Genomic DNA, 16,566 nt, shown 5'->3' with positions numbered 1-16,566 from the left:
CAGAGAGATGCAGTGGTATTGTGAGACCTTCGCATATTCAATTTAGGTTGTGTAAACTTTCCAATCTTTAAATGTGTTCTATGTTTGTTAGGTTTGTTGAAGAATAATTTATATGTATAAAATTCACTCTTGTGTGTGTACAGTTTAATGAGTTTAGACAAATGTATACAGCCATGGAACTACTATCATAATAAACACAGAACATTTCCACACCCCTTTCAGTTCTCTTTGTAATCAGTTCTCTTCCCTGATCCCTTCTGATTTCTATTCTTATAGTCATTTTCTAGAATTTCACATAAATGGAATTGTGCAGTTACATAGTCTTTTGTGCTTGTATTCTTCATGTAGAGTAATACTTTAGAGATCACCCATGTGGTTGAATGTATTTAGTGTGCTGGCGAAGCAAGCACATAGTAGTTCCTTCTTATTGCACAGTAGCGGTCCATTGTGTGGATGTAGTAACTTTAAAAGTTTTACCAGTTATAAGTTTTATAAGTTTTGGTAGATATTTGGGTTATTTTCCAGTTTTTATTTATTTTGAATAATGTTGCTATAAACATTCATATACAGGTCTTTGTGTGGACATATGTGTTGTCATTTGGGAAAATACCTAGGAGTGAGATTTCTGGTATGTGTATGCTTAACTTTATAAGAATCTACCCAAACTTTTCTAGAGTGTGTATGCCAACTTAAAACACCCATTCCAGTGTCTTAGAGTTCTGTTTGTTTTACATCCTTGCCAACACTTGGCATTATCACCCTTTTTAAGTTGAGCCATTCTAGTCAGTATATAGTGGTAATGTGTTTTTGGTTGTTTCTACTGTGCCCATGCCCTGGTTCTGTGGAAGGCATTGCTTTTTGCTGTCCTTGAGTTCCTGATTGGTAGGTTTTCCAGGTAACCCTGGAAAAGTGCCCTCCCGCACTATGTCCCAGCAGTTGGCTCTCCTGACCATCGCTGTCCGGTCTGTTTCTTGGGGTCTGTTCTGTGTGCATTCTCTCTGCAGTGGCACACACCCCCCGGGTTGTGGCTGTGGAAGGGTTGCCCTCCAGCTGGGCCAGGATGCTCCCTGCAAGAAGTTCCTAGTGCGTCTGTGCTGGCTGCATCCTGAAGTCTGGTATTCCAAGTGGGCTGGGAATGGAAAGTTAGGGGTGTGACGTCCTCTGGCACACTCCCTTCTTGTAGAAGGGTCTGAGGTTTGTTTAAGCTGACCGAGGATGCCTAAGATAGAGGTTTGAGTCAGCGTGACACTGGCTGGGGCAGTCCTTTCTGCTCTCTGCTCCTCTTCCCCGCCCCTCCCCCACGCCTAAGCTGGTTGTTTCCTGGGCTTTGTCTGAGATACACTGTTCTGTTTCAGTCCCAGGCCACTACTGCCTGCTCAAAAGCAGTCAGAGGCGAGATGGAGGACAAGCTGGCAGGAAACTTCTGACGCGAAGCCCTGGGCCTCTGCCTCTGTGCTGATAGCGCAGGACAGCAGTAACCTCAGGAGAAAGGCATCTAGAGGCAGCCCTGAGCTGGCTCGTGGCTAACTTAGGGAGAAGAAAGGACAGGCCTGAAAATGCCTTTTTTAGATTCATCTTTTTTGCCACCAACCATCTTTATTTTGACTCACATTCTTGGAATTGCCGGTGTTCTGTACTGGAAGAGGTGTGCCAGAGGAAGAGCAGGTAACCAACTGGTGCCCATTCTTTAGTCAGCTGTGGGGCTGTGAGGACCTGGAGGTCCTTAAAGGGCCAGTGTGCCCTTCAGCTGGGCTGCCTGTCAGACTGGACTGTGTGGACATATTGAGGAAACTGGGCTCCGGATCTCTGGGATTTAGACTCTCCTGCTCTCAGGGTTGTCTGGCTCCAGGGTGCTGGTTAGATGAGGTGATGTCTGGGCCCGAAGCTGGAGGGAAGTGGCTGCTCTGCTGCCTTGTGTATCTTCCTCAGAGATTCAGGTCTTCCTTTTTCACTTTCTCTCTTTTTTTTTTTTTGGTACTAGGGATCGAACTTGGGACCTTGTGCTTGCCGAGGCAGGCGGCGGAACCACTGAGCTAAACCCCGGGCCCCTTTTTTTACTCTCTCAATCTGACAGTAGTTGCTTGGATCCTTACTTTTAACCAAACCCAGTAACTCTATCATAGTCTTCCAGATACAGTTGAGACGACTTGTGGGATTGGAGTGGTTTCTGGATTTAGTGTATTTTGGGGTGAGAAAAGGCAGAGGAAGAAAGGTCATAAAAGGAAGCGGTTGAGTAGTGTTCCTTGCTGAGGTGCATCCTGGAACACTGGGTCCTTGAGTTCTTTCTGAGATGGTTTGATTCTGTTCCTTTCCCCTGGAGCAGCTGCATAGTTTAGCTGTGCATCCAAGTTGGCCTGTTCAGTGCTAGAAGATAACTGTTCTCTTCTCCAAGGAATTGGGTTCTGAAAATTGAAAATAAAACCAAAAATAATAACTTTTAATGGTGCCAGGGCACTTTTTCTTCCCATATTGCTGTTAGTTACATTGTGCTCCCTTTACTTCTAACTGCCCAGTGTAGGGATCAGCTCTGAGTAACTTAATTCTGAGTCACTGTTGTCAGCTCATTACCTTTATGTCAAGGCATTTAGACATTTGTTACTGTGGCTCTGACAAGTTAAAATGGAGATTTGATGACTTTTTACTTAGCTTTTCATTAGAAGTTCATGAATAACAGAATTAGGTTATTCCGTCATTTCCCAGTGTCCTTTCCAGTAATTCCCAGGAAAAGCTTTTGACTAAATACTATAGTCAAGATCCCAGTGTGTATCTCTGTCAGTAGAAACAGAGATGGACATCTGGAAATATGTTTGTTCACATGATGGTGCACTTAAAATGGTACCCCAAAGTGGCTTTCCTTTTGTTTTTTTCTTTTTTGTTTCATTTTTTTTAGTGTGCCTTTTCTTTTTCTATTTCTTCACTTTTTCCTTTCTTTGGGTTTCCTACATTTGAACTTAGAAAGCAGTGATGCTAGGCTTGAGTTATTTGGTGCTATTATATATCATATGCAATGAGAAAATGTCACGTAGACTCAAAAAGCTGTACCTTTGTTTCCCGTTACATTATGGTAATGACATTTCTAAGCCACTAATTACTTAATATTTTGGATTTTCTATAGAAAAGAGCCATTATCATTTAAGTGCTTTCATTTTTGTTTTAGAAATACTAATTTCGTAAACAGCAATGAAATATATTGAAATGAAAAGAAAAAAATGCATTGTAAAAGCTTTTTATTTATGTAAAACAACTTTGACTCTACTAACTAATAGCTGTTAGGAATATGTATGTTCAATTTATCTGTAAAATTATAGCTTTTCTTTTCTTTTTTTGTAGTACTGGAGACTCAAATGGGAGGGGGGGGTCTCTGCCACTGAGCTATACTCCCAGCCCATTTATTTATATTTCTTTCTTTCTTTCTATCTGTCTACCTACCTACCTACCTATCGACAGAATCTCTAAATTGCAGAACTTGAATTTGCAAGACTGAAACTTGTGATTCCCCCTGCTTCAGGAACTCCCTCAGTGCTGAGATTGCAAGCAAATTCGAGCTCTTCAGTTGGAAGTTATGAATACCAAATCTTCCATGGAATATGGAAATACTTAAGAGGTTTTTAGCCCATATTACTGTTCCAATTTTAAGATATATTCCATTTATTTAAAGATATTTCAAAAAATAATTTATTATGCTATAGTACTTCCTTCCAATTGGATATGACTGAATAGTCCACCATCTCCTGTATATATTTGTAGTGATCATAAATGTATACATGATTAAAAATATGAGAATTTTCCTTCAGGTGTGGTGGCACACGCCTGTAAATCCCTGCACTCGGGAGCCCAAGGCCAGAGGATCACCATGAATTCGAGGCCAGCCTGTGCCACGTAGTGAGTTCAAGGCCAGCCTGAACTCTACATAGCAACTACCAAAAAGAAAAGTCTCTTTCTGGCCTTCTTAAAAAAAAATTGGAATATATTATAGAATATAGGTCCTGTGCCTAACAGATTCCAGGCAAAGCTCAGTTGTGTGGGCTCAGATGTTCAGTCCATAATTTGTAGTGAGTGGGTGGCACATCGGTATATGGCGATATTGTAATACTGGTGTGGTATGTGTGTATTGAAAGTTTTGTTCTTGTCGCACTTTCTTTTCACATTTACATAGTATAAAGAATGGACATGGTTTTAGATATTGAGGGTAATCAGTTGGTTTTTTTGAGACAGGGTCTTGCTGTGTAGTTCAGGCTGTCCTTGAACTCACTATGATGCCCAGGCTGCCCTCGAACTTGTAGCGATCCTCCTGCCTCAGCTTCCCAAGTGCTGGAATCACAGGTTTTCACCACCATGCCTGGCTAGGGAACTCTTTCTTAAACTGAAGTCCCTTTGTAACTCATACCTTTTAGTCCAGATTCTGCCTAGCAAAGATCAAATCTGCTGCCTCTTTTAGATATTAGGCTAGCTTATATTTAAAAATGCCTAGTACTCCCTCTGGGAAGTTAAATTTTTGGTTTTTGGTTTGAAAATGTGTGGTGGTCATGTCGGGGGTGAAAGGGAGGATGAAGGGAGTGTGGCAGAGAGGTGGTGAAGAAATCACCGGTGATTAATGATATGTGGCTTTTACACCCATCTCCCCAAGTCACAGCTTCATTAGCAGATAAAAACAAGATAAAGAGGGCACAGTTTGTACTAAAGCCATATAATATCTATAAGACAGGGCTTAAAACTCAATTAGTATTTAAAATATTAAATATATTTAATATACACTGTCTACACATGTGTTCACAAATATTGTCACATTATTTCCAGAACCTCTTACTGTCTTCATGTGAGTATTTTTTTTTTTCCTCTAGACTTGAAATAACCTCCTTCATCCACCCTATCCTGTCTTGTAACTCTAGCCACAGTGATTTTTCTAAAACAGAGCTGTCTGTGTCACTCTTTTGCTTAAAATCCATCCAGGCTTCCCCACTGCTTTTAGAAGAAAGTTTAGACTCTTCAGCCTGAAATGAAAGGGTTTTTATGTTGCTTTCCTGTTTCACAAGTTTCATTTCCTGTCTTGGCCTTAGAGGCACCCAGCATTCTAGAGTTATTTAAAAAAGCGTAACTCTCTGCCTGAAATCTTCTCTTCACCTGGGCTTCTTGGTGTTTGTCCTTCAAGGTAATCAGTTACTGCCTCTGGAGTCTTCCTTGACTGGAAGGAGTTCCTCTTCTGTGCCTCGGTGCTTTACTTATTCAAACTTGTCTTACCATCTGGCTTAGCTTCCCTGTCTTGCCACCAGTTGGATTCTATTAGCCTATAAGATCTTAGAGAACAAGGAGTCTCATTCATCTCTGTATTTTAAGTGCTCAAAACAAAATGGGTGTCAGTAAATATTACTTGAATAAATAAATGAAAGAATTAACATAGCATTAGCCATTAGCTGTAGTGAGAACTATGCCCTGCTCTGTGTATGTTTAGAAGGCTTGGGTTATTTGATATGTACTCTAAGGTAGATGCTTAGGTATAAGTTAACTCAATGATGCAGTGTTGTCTTAATTTATACTATCTCTCATCGTTACAGTGTAAATAGGAAAAGGGCTTTATAGTTACCTGAGAAGAACATTTGAGTTTTTTTGTGTTTATGAAAAGAAGAAATTTTCTCTCTCTATGGTTTTTATTTGTTTTCTTTATTGGTAAAATGAAAGGTTTGGAAAATCTGATCTCTTAAGGTACTTTCTATTTCCAGCATCCCACTAGGAGGACCACACATAATCCCTAGATCTGGAATGCATGAAGTAAAACCTAAGATAGCATCACTTTTTTAAAAAAAGCAATTTATTCCTTCTATTGGGTCATATTAAACTTCAGATCATTTACAAAATAACCAAACCTTATTGTGAATTGTGATCTCCCCTCTAGTCAGTGCTATGCCTTTGGTCTTTTTGAACTTTAGTACTTGGTCTGTAGATATCATAGTTAAGTTTTGTTCTGTGAAATTTGGTGCAGCCTTCTTCATATTTCAGCCTTTTTCATATTTCTTTGAACTTTACTTTCTCCATTTATAGTATTAGCTGTGCGCCTTCCGTTTGTGTTGTCTATAGATTTATTAAGCATGTAATAGACATTCAATTTAAAATGTTTTTTAAAATTTTGGTGTCTCGAGACTGGGTCTCACTATGCAGTGTAGGCTGGCCTTGAACTCATGTAGTGCAGGCTGGCCTTGAACTCGCAGTGATCCTCCTGCCTCAGCATCCTGAGTGCTTGGATTACAAGTGTGTGTCACCACAACTGGCTTTCAATAAATATTTAAACTAGTGGTCATATAGCTAATATATCTTTGCTTAAATAATTATAGCATTAGATGCTTCAATCAAGGTGGAGTCTTTATCTTTTTATTCCTTTGCTTCCCCCCCCCCCCCCATTTGTGCAGGATAGTAGAAAAACCACTGAACTCGGAGTCAAAAGATCTGAGCTCTAAGTCATGGCTTTTCTGCTTATTACTATGTAATTTTCAACAGGTTGTTTAACTCCACACAACTTCAGATTTTTAGTCTGTATGAGAAGAAACAAAACAAAGATTTCTAATTTTATTCTGTGCTTTTTGGCACTATATTCCTGTAACCTGTACTTGGAGGTAGTATGGAATTGTGGTTGAGAGCTGGTTGAACATGGAATCAGACTGTATTTTTGTCATAGCTGTGATCCTACCAACTGACATTCATTTATCTGAGCCTGTTTTCTCATCTGCAAAATAGGGTTTATAATGTCGCATGGTTTTTGAGACAAGGTCTTGCCATGTAGTGGGTGCTGGCCTTGAACTCATGGCAGTCCTCCTGCCTCAGCCTCCCAAGTGCTGGGATTACGGGCATGCGCCACCACAACCAGCTTGACTTACTTCTTAGAATACATTTTGCAAATGGCCAGAACTATGTACATTAAGTCCCTACCTTATGAATGAGTTCCATTCCAGTAGAATGTTCATAAGTCGAATTCGTTTACAATTCAACAAAGTAAGTCTTACACAGTACACCTATGAATCTGATACAGTACACCTGTGAAAGTTCGTACCTGGAATGTTCTTGAGTTGGAGTCTTACTGTAGTTGTTTTCTATTACAATTTTTTTTACAAAAAATTATCATTGAAGACATGCTACCTTCCTGAGGGCTGCTGGGACAAAACAAAATTTTGTAGTTGGAAATTAGTAAATTGTGACAGAACCAATGTGGGAGTACATAAAGTTAGTAACATATTATGAATCATTTTATACATTAGAAAGACTTCTCTATTTGCTTTTATATCCTTAATAGTAGGATGGGTGGTGGGTTTTTTTGGTATTTAGCTATGGTATTTTTTATCCTTAGAAAAGGCATTTAAAACAAATATGGCAAAATGTTGACATATATAAAAGCAACACAGCCCAGTGGTGACTTGAGCATATGATCAAGTATTGAATTTTCTTTTGAAATATTTCATAACTTTTAAAATTTTAGTTCTTGTAAATAAATAAAACCAGCCACTGTACTGGATGATTTTTAAGTTAGTTGATCTTTGTTCTCACAGCACTGATAATAAATTGTGCATATGTGGTCCATGCTTTCCTTAAATTGTTCAGTCTAGGGATTATGGCCTCCTCAACAAGCACATCACCCAGCAGAAGCACTTTATTAAATAAGTATCTGACAAACAACTAAACAGACCTCTTCGTGTAAACTTCTGCACACAGTACTTGACATTACTCAGTTAGTAACGTAACCAAATAATCTCCAGCTCCTCTGATCCTGTTCTTTCATGTCCAAATCAGTTTCTTTTTTGTTAACAATTCTATCTAGGGCCGGGGATTTAGCTCAGTGGTTCTGCCGCCTGCCTCAAAAGCGCAAGGACTCGAGTTCGATCCCCAGTACCAAAACAAAACAATTCTATCTAACATCTTCTGTTCATTTTCTGGTGTCTTTTACTATTCCAAAGAACAATGACTGTATTTATCTAACCTGGGTCCTAATTCCTTTATAAAAATTTTCCTAAATATTTTTGAAGCTCATTCCTGAATTTTTTCCTGAATGTATTTCCTAAAAAATACCTAAACTGTTTTTAAGACTCCTCTGACTTTTAGGTTTTTTGTTTTGTTTTGTTTTTCTTTGCCAAATGAGTTCTTTCTTTAATTCCTTTCCTTAAAGTAATTTCACTCCTTTTTCTGGCTTCTCTATTTCTTTCTATTTGGATACAAACAAAAATACAAATATTTTCTTATAAAATTTTCATGTACCTTCAGAATCCAAAATTAGCTTTTTGTAGAAGATAGTTGAGTAGATTTTAGAAAGGTAGGTATATAATTCCAATACCAACAAGTAAATAAAATGCCCATTTGACAAGGTGCTCTACACAAGAAAGTATGATATGAGGGTTTAAAAATGTTAATCTAGTAAATTAAGAAATACAGTGTGAATAAGGAGAAAAGATTCTCACATGAGTGGTCTGACGAGATGTTGTGTGGAACCAAAACAAAGTCATCCGTGTCACAAGAAGAGTTCTTGCTACTAGTACTGGCAGAATCTTTGGACCCTTGCAGATAGTTGGGAGGACCCAGTGGTGGGGAGGATAAGTTTTCTTCCTGAATATGCTGCATATCTGAAAGGGAGAGTGGAGAGGCAAAATGACAAGGTGGAAAGCTGCCAGAGGAACTTCCAGGAATGGAGCCAACATATGTAGGCACTGGGACTGGGCAAGATTTCTTTACTAGAACTTGCTCAAGAAAAGGATGGCTAAAAAATGATTAGTTCATGGAGGTTTCAGTCTATAATTGACTGGCTTCAAGGTAGCAGAAGACAGCAAAAGCAACCAGGGGAGGGTGTTTTGGTTTTTTAAAGACAGGGTCTCGTCGTGAATTCCAGGCTGGCCTTAAACTCGCTGTGTATCCCAGTCTGGCCTGAACTTGTGGAATCCTCCTGGCTCAGCCTCCCCCGTACTGGGATTTCAGGCATGCGCCACCACACCTGGCTGACTTTGGCATTTTAGAAAAGAAATTTAATATATAGCTTTAATTTTCTATGCTATTATAAGAAAGCCAGTAGCTATAAATTCTCTGATAACTTCCAGCCATATGTCTAACATTGGCTTGAGCCTTTTCCCTCCACTCAACTGTTCAAGATCTACTGGTAGCAGCCAGATTCACTTTTTCCTACTTTTAACGTGAAGTGATGAAAAGTTGGGCAAAAATGTAGAATGGCCTATATAAGCACCTTACCAGTCCATCTTCCCTGGATAATTAAGAGCTGATGGTCTTGATCAAAGTCCTGTCCTCTTCTGTCACTAGCAGCTTCACTGTTGAAGCCCAGAACCTATTCAATTTTTCTAGAAGTTGCCCCATATATTTGTTTGAGATGTACCCTAAATCTCCAGTCAGCCAAAGTTAGGACTTTATTTCTTAATTTCCCTGAGAATATTGTACCACCATATATATATGCAGCTCTTACACCTAGCTTAGTTTTTCTGGGTTAGGTCCCTCTCAGAGACAACAGAGTATAACAAAAAACACAACTTTGGAGCAGGACAGATAAATATCTGTCATCCCCCTCCCCCAACCAGGGATGGGGATCAAACTCAGGACCTTGCCACTGAGCTAAATCCCGGGCCCAAGGGCAAATAAATCGCTAATCTTGGTCAAGCTACTTAACCTTTTATATTTTAGTGTATTTTGTCATTGAAATTAAAATGATAATTCATTTCTTAGAAAACTGTTGTTGGGATTAAATGAAATGCTATTGAAAGTTCTTGGCACATTACCTGTAAACAGTTAAAGTAGATACTCAGTTAATTTTAGCTTAACTTATTTAGTGCCAACCAACTGTGCTAGAGACTGAGGTATGAAAACAAGAGTCCTTGCACTCCGGGAATTTCAGTATGATAAAAGAAAATGTTACTAAATATGAATCAGGAAATGTTCATCCCTTTTCTTCTCTCTTTCCTATTTCTTATGTATTCTTTTTCCTAGGGCAAGGTAGCTTTGTAGGAGGACTCTTCTCCAAGGCTAAGAAGTAGGTAATAAGGGGGATAAACTGAGTACTTTTGCCATAGGTTATCAGGGTGACCAAGAGCTTAGTTAAGGAAGGATAAAGTCAGCTGTGAGGCCCTTTCTTAGTAACCAGTAACAGGATTATTAGGAGTTTGTAGGTGGGAGGGATGCCATGTCGGGAGTGAAGGAAGTTGTCAGGTGACTGTGGAGGTCACAGGGCTTACTTAAACCGAGTAGCCTACTAGGTAAGCTGATGTTTGTTCGTTTTCACTTGTAGTCTTTTGGGCTGATATCCAGAAACTTGCATTCCTGGGTGCTGCCCCTCCCTCCTTGCCTTTGGAAACAGGTTTGAAGGCAGCATTAGCCTAAAGAAGTTGTTCTATTTAGGGAGCTAGAGGAGAGGGCCGGTGATTAGACCCTTATCATGAGTGGGGCCTTTTCGAGTGGTACAGGGCAGGATTGGATTGTCTGTCTGTCCTAGCATCCACAGAGGCTCTGCTCTTCAAACCTCTAGTTGGGTCAGAACTGTAAAGAAGCAGTAGATGGGGTGGGCTATCTGAGTGAAAAAGCCTTTCATTGTGCTTCTTGAACATTCCAGTGTCTGGTACAATTAGCCAAGACTCGGAAAACAAGTTGGACAAACAAGCAAGCAGCCTTCCACTGATGGATAAAGGGATTTCTGGCACAGCTGAGTTAAGTGTGCTCACTGTAAAGACAAAGTGGGAGGATCTGGGAAGAGGAAGGAGGTTTTGGGATGCCATTCCTGGCAGGCAGAGGGGAAACAGCGGAACACAAGCAAACAGTAACTCTGAAGTTGCTGGAGTCTACGGAGCTAATCTCCGCCAGAGGATGGCTGGTCCTGGGGTGCTCTCTAAAGTACAAGGAATCATCTGTGACTCTTCCCTTTGGGCAGCCAAAAGTTCGGGGAAGGGAGCCTCCCTTTGGAATCTAGGAAATTTGGCAGTGGACATCGTAGGTGCCTGCTCTATCATGAGACCTTCTCAGTTTCGGTCACACTTTAGATGCACTGCTTGAGAAGAGGCAAGCCTGAGGAGCAGGTAGTTGGGCAATGGGTGCACTGTTCCTGACTTGGCAGTAAACCATGATAGCCTCCCAGCTCTCAGCAACAGTCGAAGATTTACCCGGTTACAAGCTTCTGCTTTTCAAATGGAAGGTAACTCAAGGACCAGCTTCTGTCTGCTTCCTTGATACTTTGACTGGACTTTTATGTATGAAAGCTCCCACCTCTGAATGTGCTGTTGGTCTGCGAATGCTGAATTGATGCCACTTTGGGATAGTGTGCTCTTTGCCTGAAGACCTAGACTCTGTGTTTGGAAGTGCCCTAGGGAGGAGCTTCCTCTCTGACCTCAAGGGAAGAAGGAGGTCAGTAGGAAGTTGTGGGTGGAGCTACTTCTGTTTCTTCTCTCTGTTCATTGCCTAGCTCTTAGGCTGCCTGCCTCTCTTCACCTCACAGCCCTCTTTGAGGACCTGCAGGGGGTGCCCAGGCCACTAGCTGGAGGTTCTTCAGGACATCCTCCTTTAGGTGGGGCCGACTGACTTGGGTCACCATGTGGCCCAGTTACCAAGATGAGCACGAGTTCAACGCCCACCTGGTTTGCCTCATGTGCTGTATGGGTTAGTATGTGAGGGGTTTTTTTTCTTGTCTGGGCCTGAGAATCCTATATAGGCCTTGTTCTCTTTGACTCATAGGAATACACAGCCTTTAAAGTCCTGAAGGTGTTATAACCTTTGGGCTTATTAAAATGTGGAGTGAGATAGACGGGGTTCCCTACTTCCTGGGGAACGTTTTAAGCTTGTAGTGACTGGCAGTTAAGAGCTCAAGCTTTGGAAGTGGAACTTTTTATAGAGACTGAATTCATGCTCATGCTTCTTTCTGCCTGTGTCAGGAAGCTACTTTTAAGATATGTTGCATGGTGCTGAAAGTCCAGGGTATATTTTTAGCAGAAGTTGGTTTCTTACGTTCAGAGTCTACCCTGAGCAAGCTGGGAGTGGTGGAAGGGAGGAGTCATGGCCTATGTTTCCTCTTTGGGGCCTATTGCTAATTCTCTTACATTCTCTTCTGCCAGTGTAACAGAGAGAAAAACAGTTGAAGATGATCTGCGGACAGGGACCTATAGAAGAGCTAGCTAGGGAGAGAATCCTATTAACTATGACTTAGATCTCCTCTGACAGGGAAAAGAGTTCATTTAAATAACATTCTTTAAATAACATTCTCTGACCTTGAGCAAGTGGCCATAGGTTTCCTGATTTCCAAACTATAGGATGTACAAACTGGTACTGGACTAAGCATCAATTCACTGATCTTTTTGTAAAATGAAAAGTAGAAGAGGGATGTAGTGTGCTTTTCATGAAGCTAAAATCACTTAAAGAAGTGTTCTTTATTCTGAAATTGTCTTCCTACTTTTTAATGTTAAAATAGCATTTATTTTATGAAGCATAGTTATTAGATGGTAAATTTTATTTTTTTGTTTGTTTGTTTTTGGTACCGGGGATTGAACTCGGGTCCTTGTGCTTTCGAGGCAGGCAACAGAACCACTGAGCTAAATCCCCAGCCCTAGATGGTAAATTTTAAAGATATCCATAGCAAAGTAAAAAGTTTGCAACTTCATGTTAGACTTTCTTTGGAACATTTACTAGCCTGTGAGATCTAAGTTTGGGAAACCACTGGTTTAATAATCTATTATCTTTTTATTTTATACTTTTGAGTCTCTAAAGTGGAATAAAATCATGATCCAAATTAGGCAAATTTTTTATTAACGTTGAAATCACCATCATTTTGATAGAGAGGGGACCTCAGAAGAAGTGGAGAGGAGAGGAGCATAACTGGGGTTTTGATACCTCCTGACTGCTAGGATTGGGGTTTTGATTTGTTGTTGTCCTTTTTTTTTTTTTTTTCAGAGACAGGGTCTCATTATATAGTCCAGGCTAGCTTTTCACTCTTTGTGTAACTGAGGCTGGCCTTGAACTTGCAGTGATTCTCCTGCCTCAGCCTCCTGAGTCCTGGGATTACAGGTATATGCTGCCATGTCTAGCAGATACTTTCTGACTGCTAGGCCAGTGCTTCCAATGTTTTTAAGAAATTAATTGGTGCTATACTATTTTTGGAGCACAAGGGTGGCAGTTTTAGCCAATTATTGTCATGCTCTTTAGCCTTTTATCTTTTATCTAGCCTTTTTACCCTGGGACCTGAAAGAGTAATCTGTATCTGATGTATGTATGTTTGTTTGTTTGTTTGTTTGTTTATTGGTTTTGAAACAGAGTATCACTGTGTAGTCCAAGCTGGCCTTGAACTCACTGTGTAGCCCAAACTGGCTTTAGCAATCCTGCCTCAGCCTTCTGAGTGCTAGGATTACAAGTATGCACCACCCCCGCCCAGCCTTAGTAATCTATATCAGAAAGTGCTCAGAGATAAGTGTAGAGCCCAAAGGCTCTTTTTCTGTAATCAACAGAGAAGTGTAAGGAAATCAGGAATTTTATTGAGCCAGGTGTGGTGGTGCCCGATGTAATCCCAGCACTGGGGAGGCTGAGGCAAGAGGATCGTTGAAAGTTAGAGGCCAGCCTGGGTTACATATTGAGTTCAAGGCCAGCCTGAAGTACGTAGGGAAACCCTGTCTCAAAAACAAACAAAAATACACTCCGAATCATGAATTTAATTCAGTACCTCCTATTTAAGGGTTAATAAATCCTGGTTGGCAGTTGTAGTAATGTGTATGCAATGTTTATAATATTAAACAGTGTTAGTCATCACTTATTCCTGTACGAAACCAGGCACACAAAAAGACACCTGGATTGCTGGAGTAAAGACTCCTTTGCATATGTTTTATTTCTTTGCTTAGGGTGCCTGATGGTGGAGAGAGTAGCTCCCTATTGTGAGCCTAGATGCTGGCCACAGGCCTGTGGCCCCATTCTGAGAAGGGAGCCAGAGATGCATCGCGTGGTTGAATTTTGTCCAGAGATACAGACACTGCTCTTGCACAGTTTGCTTGACTTGTACTTTTTACAAAGCTCTCCAGGTGGATGTTTGAGATGGCTAGTTCATAGATTGGTAAAGCCATTGGCTTAGTCCAAACTCATTTTATTGATGTAATTCAGGCTTAATGACAGGAGATGGATACTGTTTCAGAAAAAGGTAAGAGCTATAGACTAGAGATCAGAAAATCCAAGTTGTAGAGACCTGGTTGTGCCCCTGTGACTTTGTCTAAATTCTTTAATCTCTCTGGGCCTTGATGACTTTAAGATGATTTTTGAGGATTCTTAAAACTCTGTTTCTCTTTGTAATATGAAATATTTAGTTTTTCCAGTGAGTATTCTAGAAAATATTTATCTTTTCTCTCTCTTCCATTCTCTATGTATGTCTCTCCGTCCATCTATGGGGCTCTTTTGCTACCACCCTGGCTTCTGTCTCTTTTGGTAATGTGGGTGCTGGTCAGCAAACCCTCAGCCTTGGGCTTGCTAAGTGTGAGCATGTTTTATTTCCTTATATAACTTTTGCCCCATGTTTTCTACAGGGTTTTTTTTGTACTGGGGATCAAATTTAGGACCTTGCACTTGCAAGGCAGGCGTGGCACCACTGAGTTAAATCCCCGGCCCTACCCCATGTTTTCTGATTCCTAATAGTCCAGAGAACTGTCATTGATATAGATCAGATTTTTCTAAGATACAAGGTAAAAATTTAAATTTGCATTGAAGTTTCTAGAGTTTTCACTTCCATAAATCCAATCAGTCCTCATTGAGACTTTCTCAGTCTGTACTAACCGTTGGTGGTAGATGTCTTTCTTTTTTTTTTTTTTTTTCCCCCTTTCCTGAGATAGCCTCTCACTATGCAGTCCAGGCTGGCCTTGAACTCATTATGTATGTAGTGCAGTCTGGCCTTGAAGTGATCACAGTTATTCTCCTGCCTCGACCACCCAAATGCTGGGGTTATGTGTGTGCAGCACCACACCTGGCTGGATGTCTTTCTTGAATTTTTATTACAGTGATAGTTTGTATCTCTCCTTTTCCCTGGAGACTGTATAGGACTATATTGTGTTGCCTTATAATAATTTCATGGAGGCAGTAGCATGTAGTGATCACACGTCTGACAGAGCCTGACAGACTTGGATTTAAATCTTAATTCTAATTACTGTGTAACTTTAGAAAAGTTAATAATAATGAATAATAATAAAATTAATAATAATAATAATGCTCCCTCTGAGCATTAAACTTCTGAGTTATGAGGATAAGTAATGCACACTTGGATAGCATTGTGAGGATTAAGTCAAATGCTAAGTGAGATAGGCCTCACACAATTCTTTGTGCTTTTTTGGATCAGAAATGTTTATTAAATTTATCTCACTTTTTCAACAAGTGCAGCCTCTAGGTTTGAGTCAGATATCAAACACTTAATGACACATGCAGCTCCCATTCTACTATAATATATTATAGCACTCACAGTCAGACACTGATTTACACTTTGGCATCAAATTCAACAGTAGTACAAATGACTTTTATTGAAACTGAAACTATCGAGACCCTGTCTTTAAGCAGAGGAGCAAAATCAAGCCATAAGGTCAAAAGGACTTCTTGGAGCTGTCCTAGAGTGAAATTCATTAAGTCCACAGGCTCCTTGCAGGAGCTGGTGATCATTCCTGGGCAAGAGCCATTGTTACTGGGGAGACTTCATAGGAACTCCTCACATGGGATGCATTGGTCCACCAGAATCCTTGGACTGAGTCTGTTCACAGGCCAATGCCCACACGGACCTTCCAGTGTCTCTGCAACAGTTCTGGTCTCTGGCATACCAAGTGTGACATGACACCACTCTACCTCATTAACTCCCACCTCCCCTTTTTCTTGACATCCGTTGTGGGCATTCACACCTGGCACGATATAGTTTTGACCAATTTACAGAGCAAAATCCAAGACTCACAGCACACAGAAAGCATTGCCCTAGAGAGGGGAATGAAAAAGTGCTTCTATATTTATGGAATTGTTATTACTCCGTTTTTTTGTTTTTGGTATCAGGAATCGAACCTAGGGCCTCATGCTTGCTAGGCAGTTGCTGTGCTGCTGAGCTACATTCCTGACCCTATTACTCAGTTTTCATGAAAAAACACATGTATTTCTCATGAGCTTTAGAAAAACTAAAAACTTCAAAGAAAGCATTGACAAACATCCAGCATCTATTATGTGTCAGTGCAGTGGTGGGTAGGACACAAGAGCAAAGGCTCAGAGGGAATTTTGTATCTGTGCATGGTTCCTCATAGACTGCTGGGCTCCAGTCCTAGGCGAAATGTTCTATGGACTCTGATGCTGTGTCAGGTGATCAGATCTGGCGAAACTCTTGGGGCAGGCCTCACACTTGTAGGGCCGCTCCCCGGTATGCCTTCTCATGTGTGGCTTGAGCTCATCTAAGCAGCTGAATCTCCACTTATTATATTATATTTATTATATTATATTAATTATATTGCTATAACCTTGACATGTATTGAGCTCTCAGTGTATATTTGCTAAATATGGATCTTGACTAGAAGGGGCCCAGAGCAGGTAGGAAATGGGACTCACATGCAGAGATATCCGACACCT

The 16,566-nt window shown here is 40.6% G+C and overlaps 1 protein-coding gene across 21 annotated transcripts in view; it reads left to right on the top strand.

Moving 5' to 3' along the window:
- Positions 1-16,566, top strand: part of Macf1 (microtubule actin crosslinking factor 1) — a 354,064-nt gene that overhangs the window by 100,633 nt on the left and 236,865 nt on the right. For 2 of the 21 annotated variants that reach the window (XM_087215002.1, XM_087214998.1), the window contains exon 1: positions 1,352-1,665. The exons of 17 other annotated variants lie outside the window; for them this stretch is intronic. In XM_087215002.1, coding sequence (XP_087071128.1) covers positions 1,557-1,665 — 109 coding nt within the window. In that variant the 5' untranslated portion in view covers positions 1,352-1,556. Of the gene's footprint in view, positions 1-1,351; positions 1,666-11,400; positions 11,617-16,566 lie in introns of those variants that run through there. 2 more of the 21 variants (XM_087215003.1, XM_087215000.1) reach the window with 1 other exon arrangement.

The sequence above is a fragment of the Heterocephalus glaber genome, unplaced genomic scaffold, assembly GCF_053883595.1.
Source record: "Heterocephalus glaber isolate CG9 unplaced genomic scaffold, H.glaber_assembly_v1.0 deba00001452, whole genome shotgun sequence".
Taxonomy (NCBI): domain Eukaryota; kingdom Metazoa; phylum Chordata; class Mammalia; order Rodentia; family Bathyergidae; genus Heterocephalus; species Heterocephalus glaber.
The sequence above is the reverse complement of the archived record's forward strand: the minus strand, read 5'-3'. Positions and strand labels throughout refer to the sequence as shown.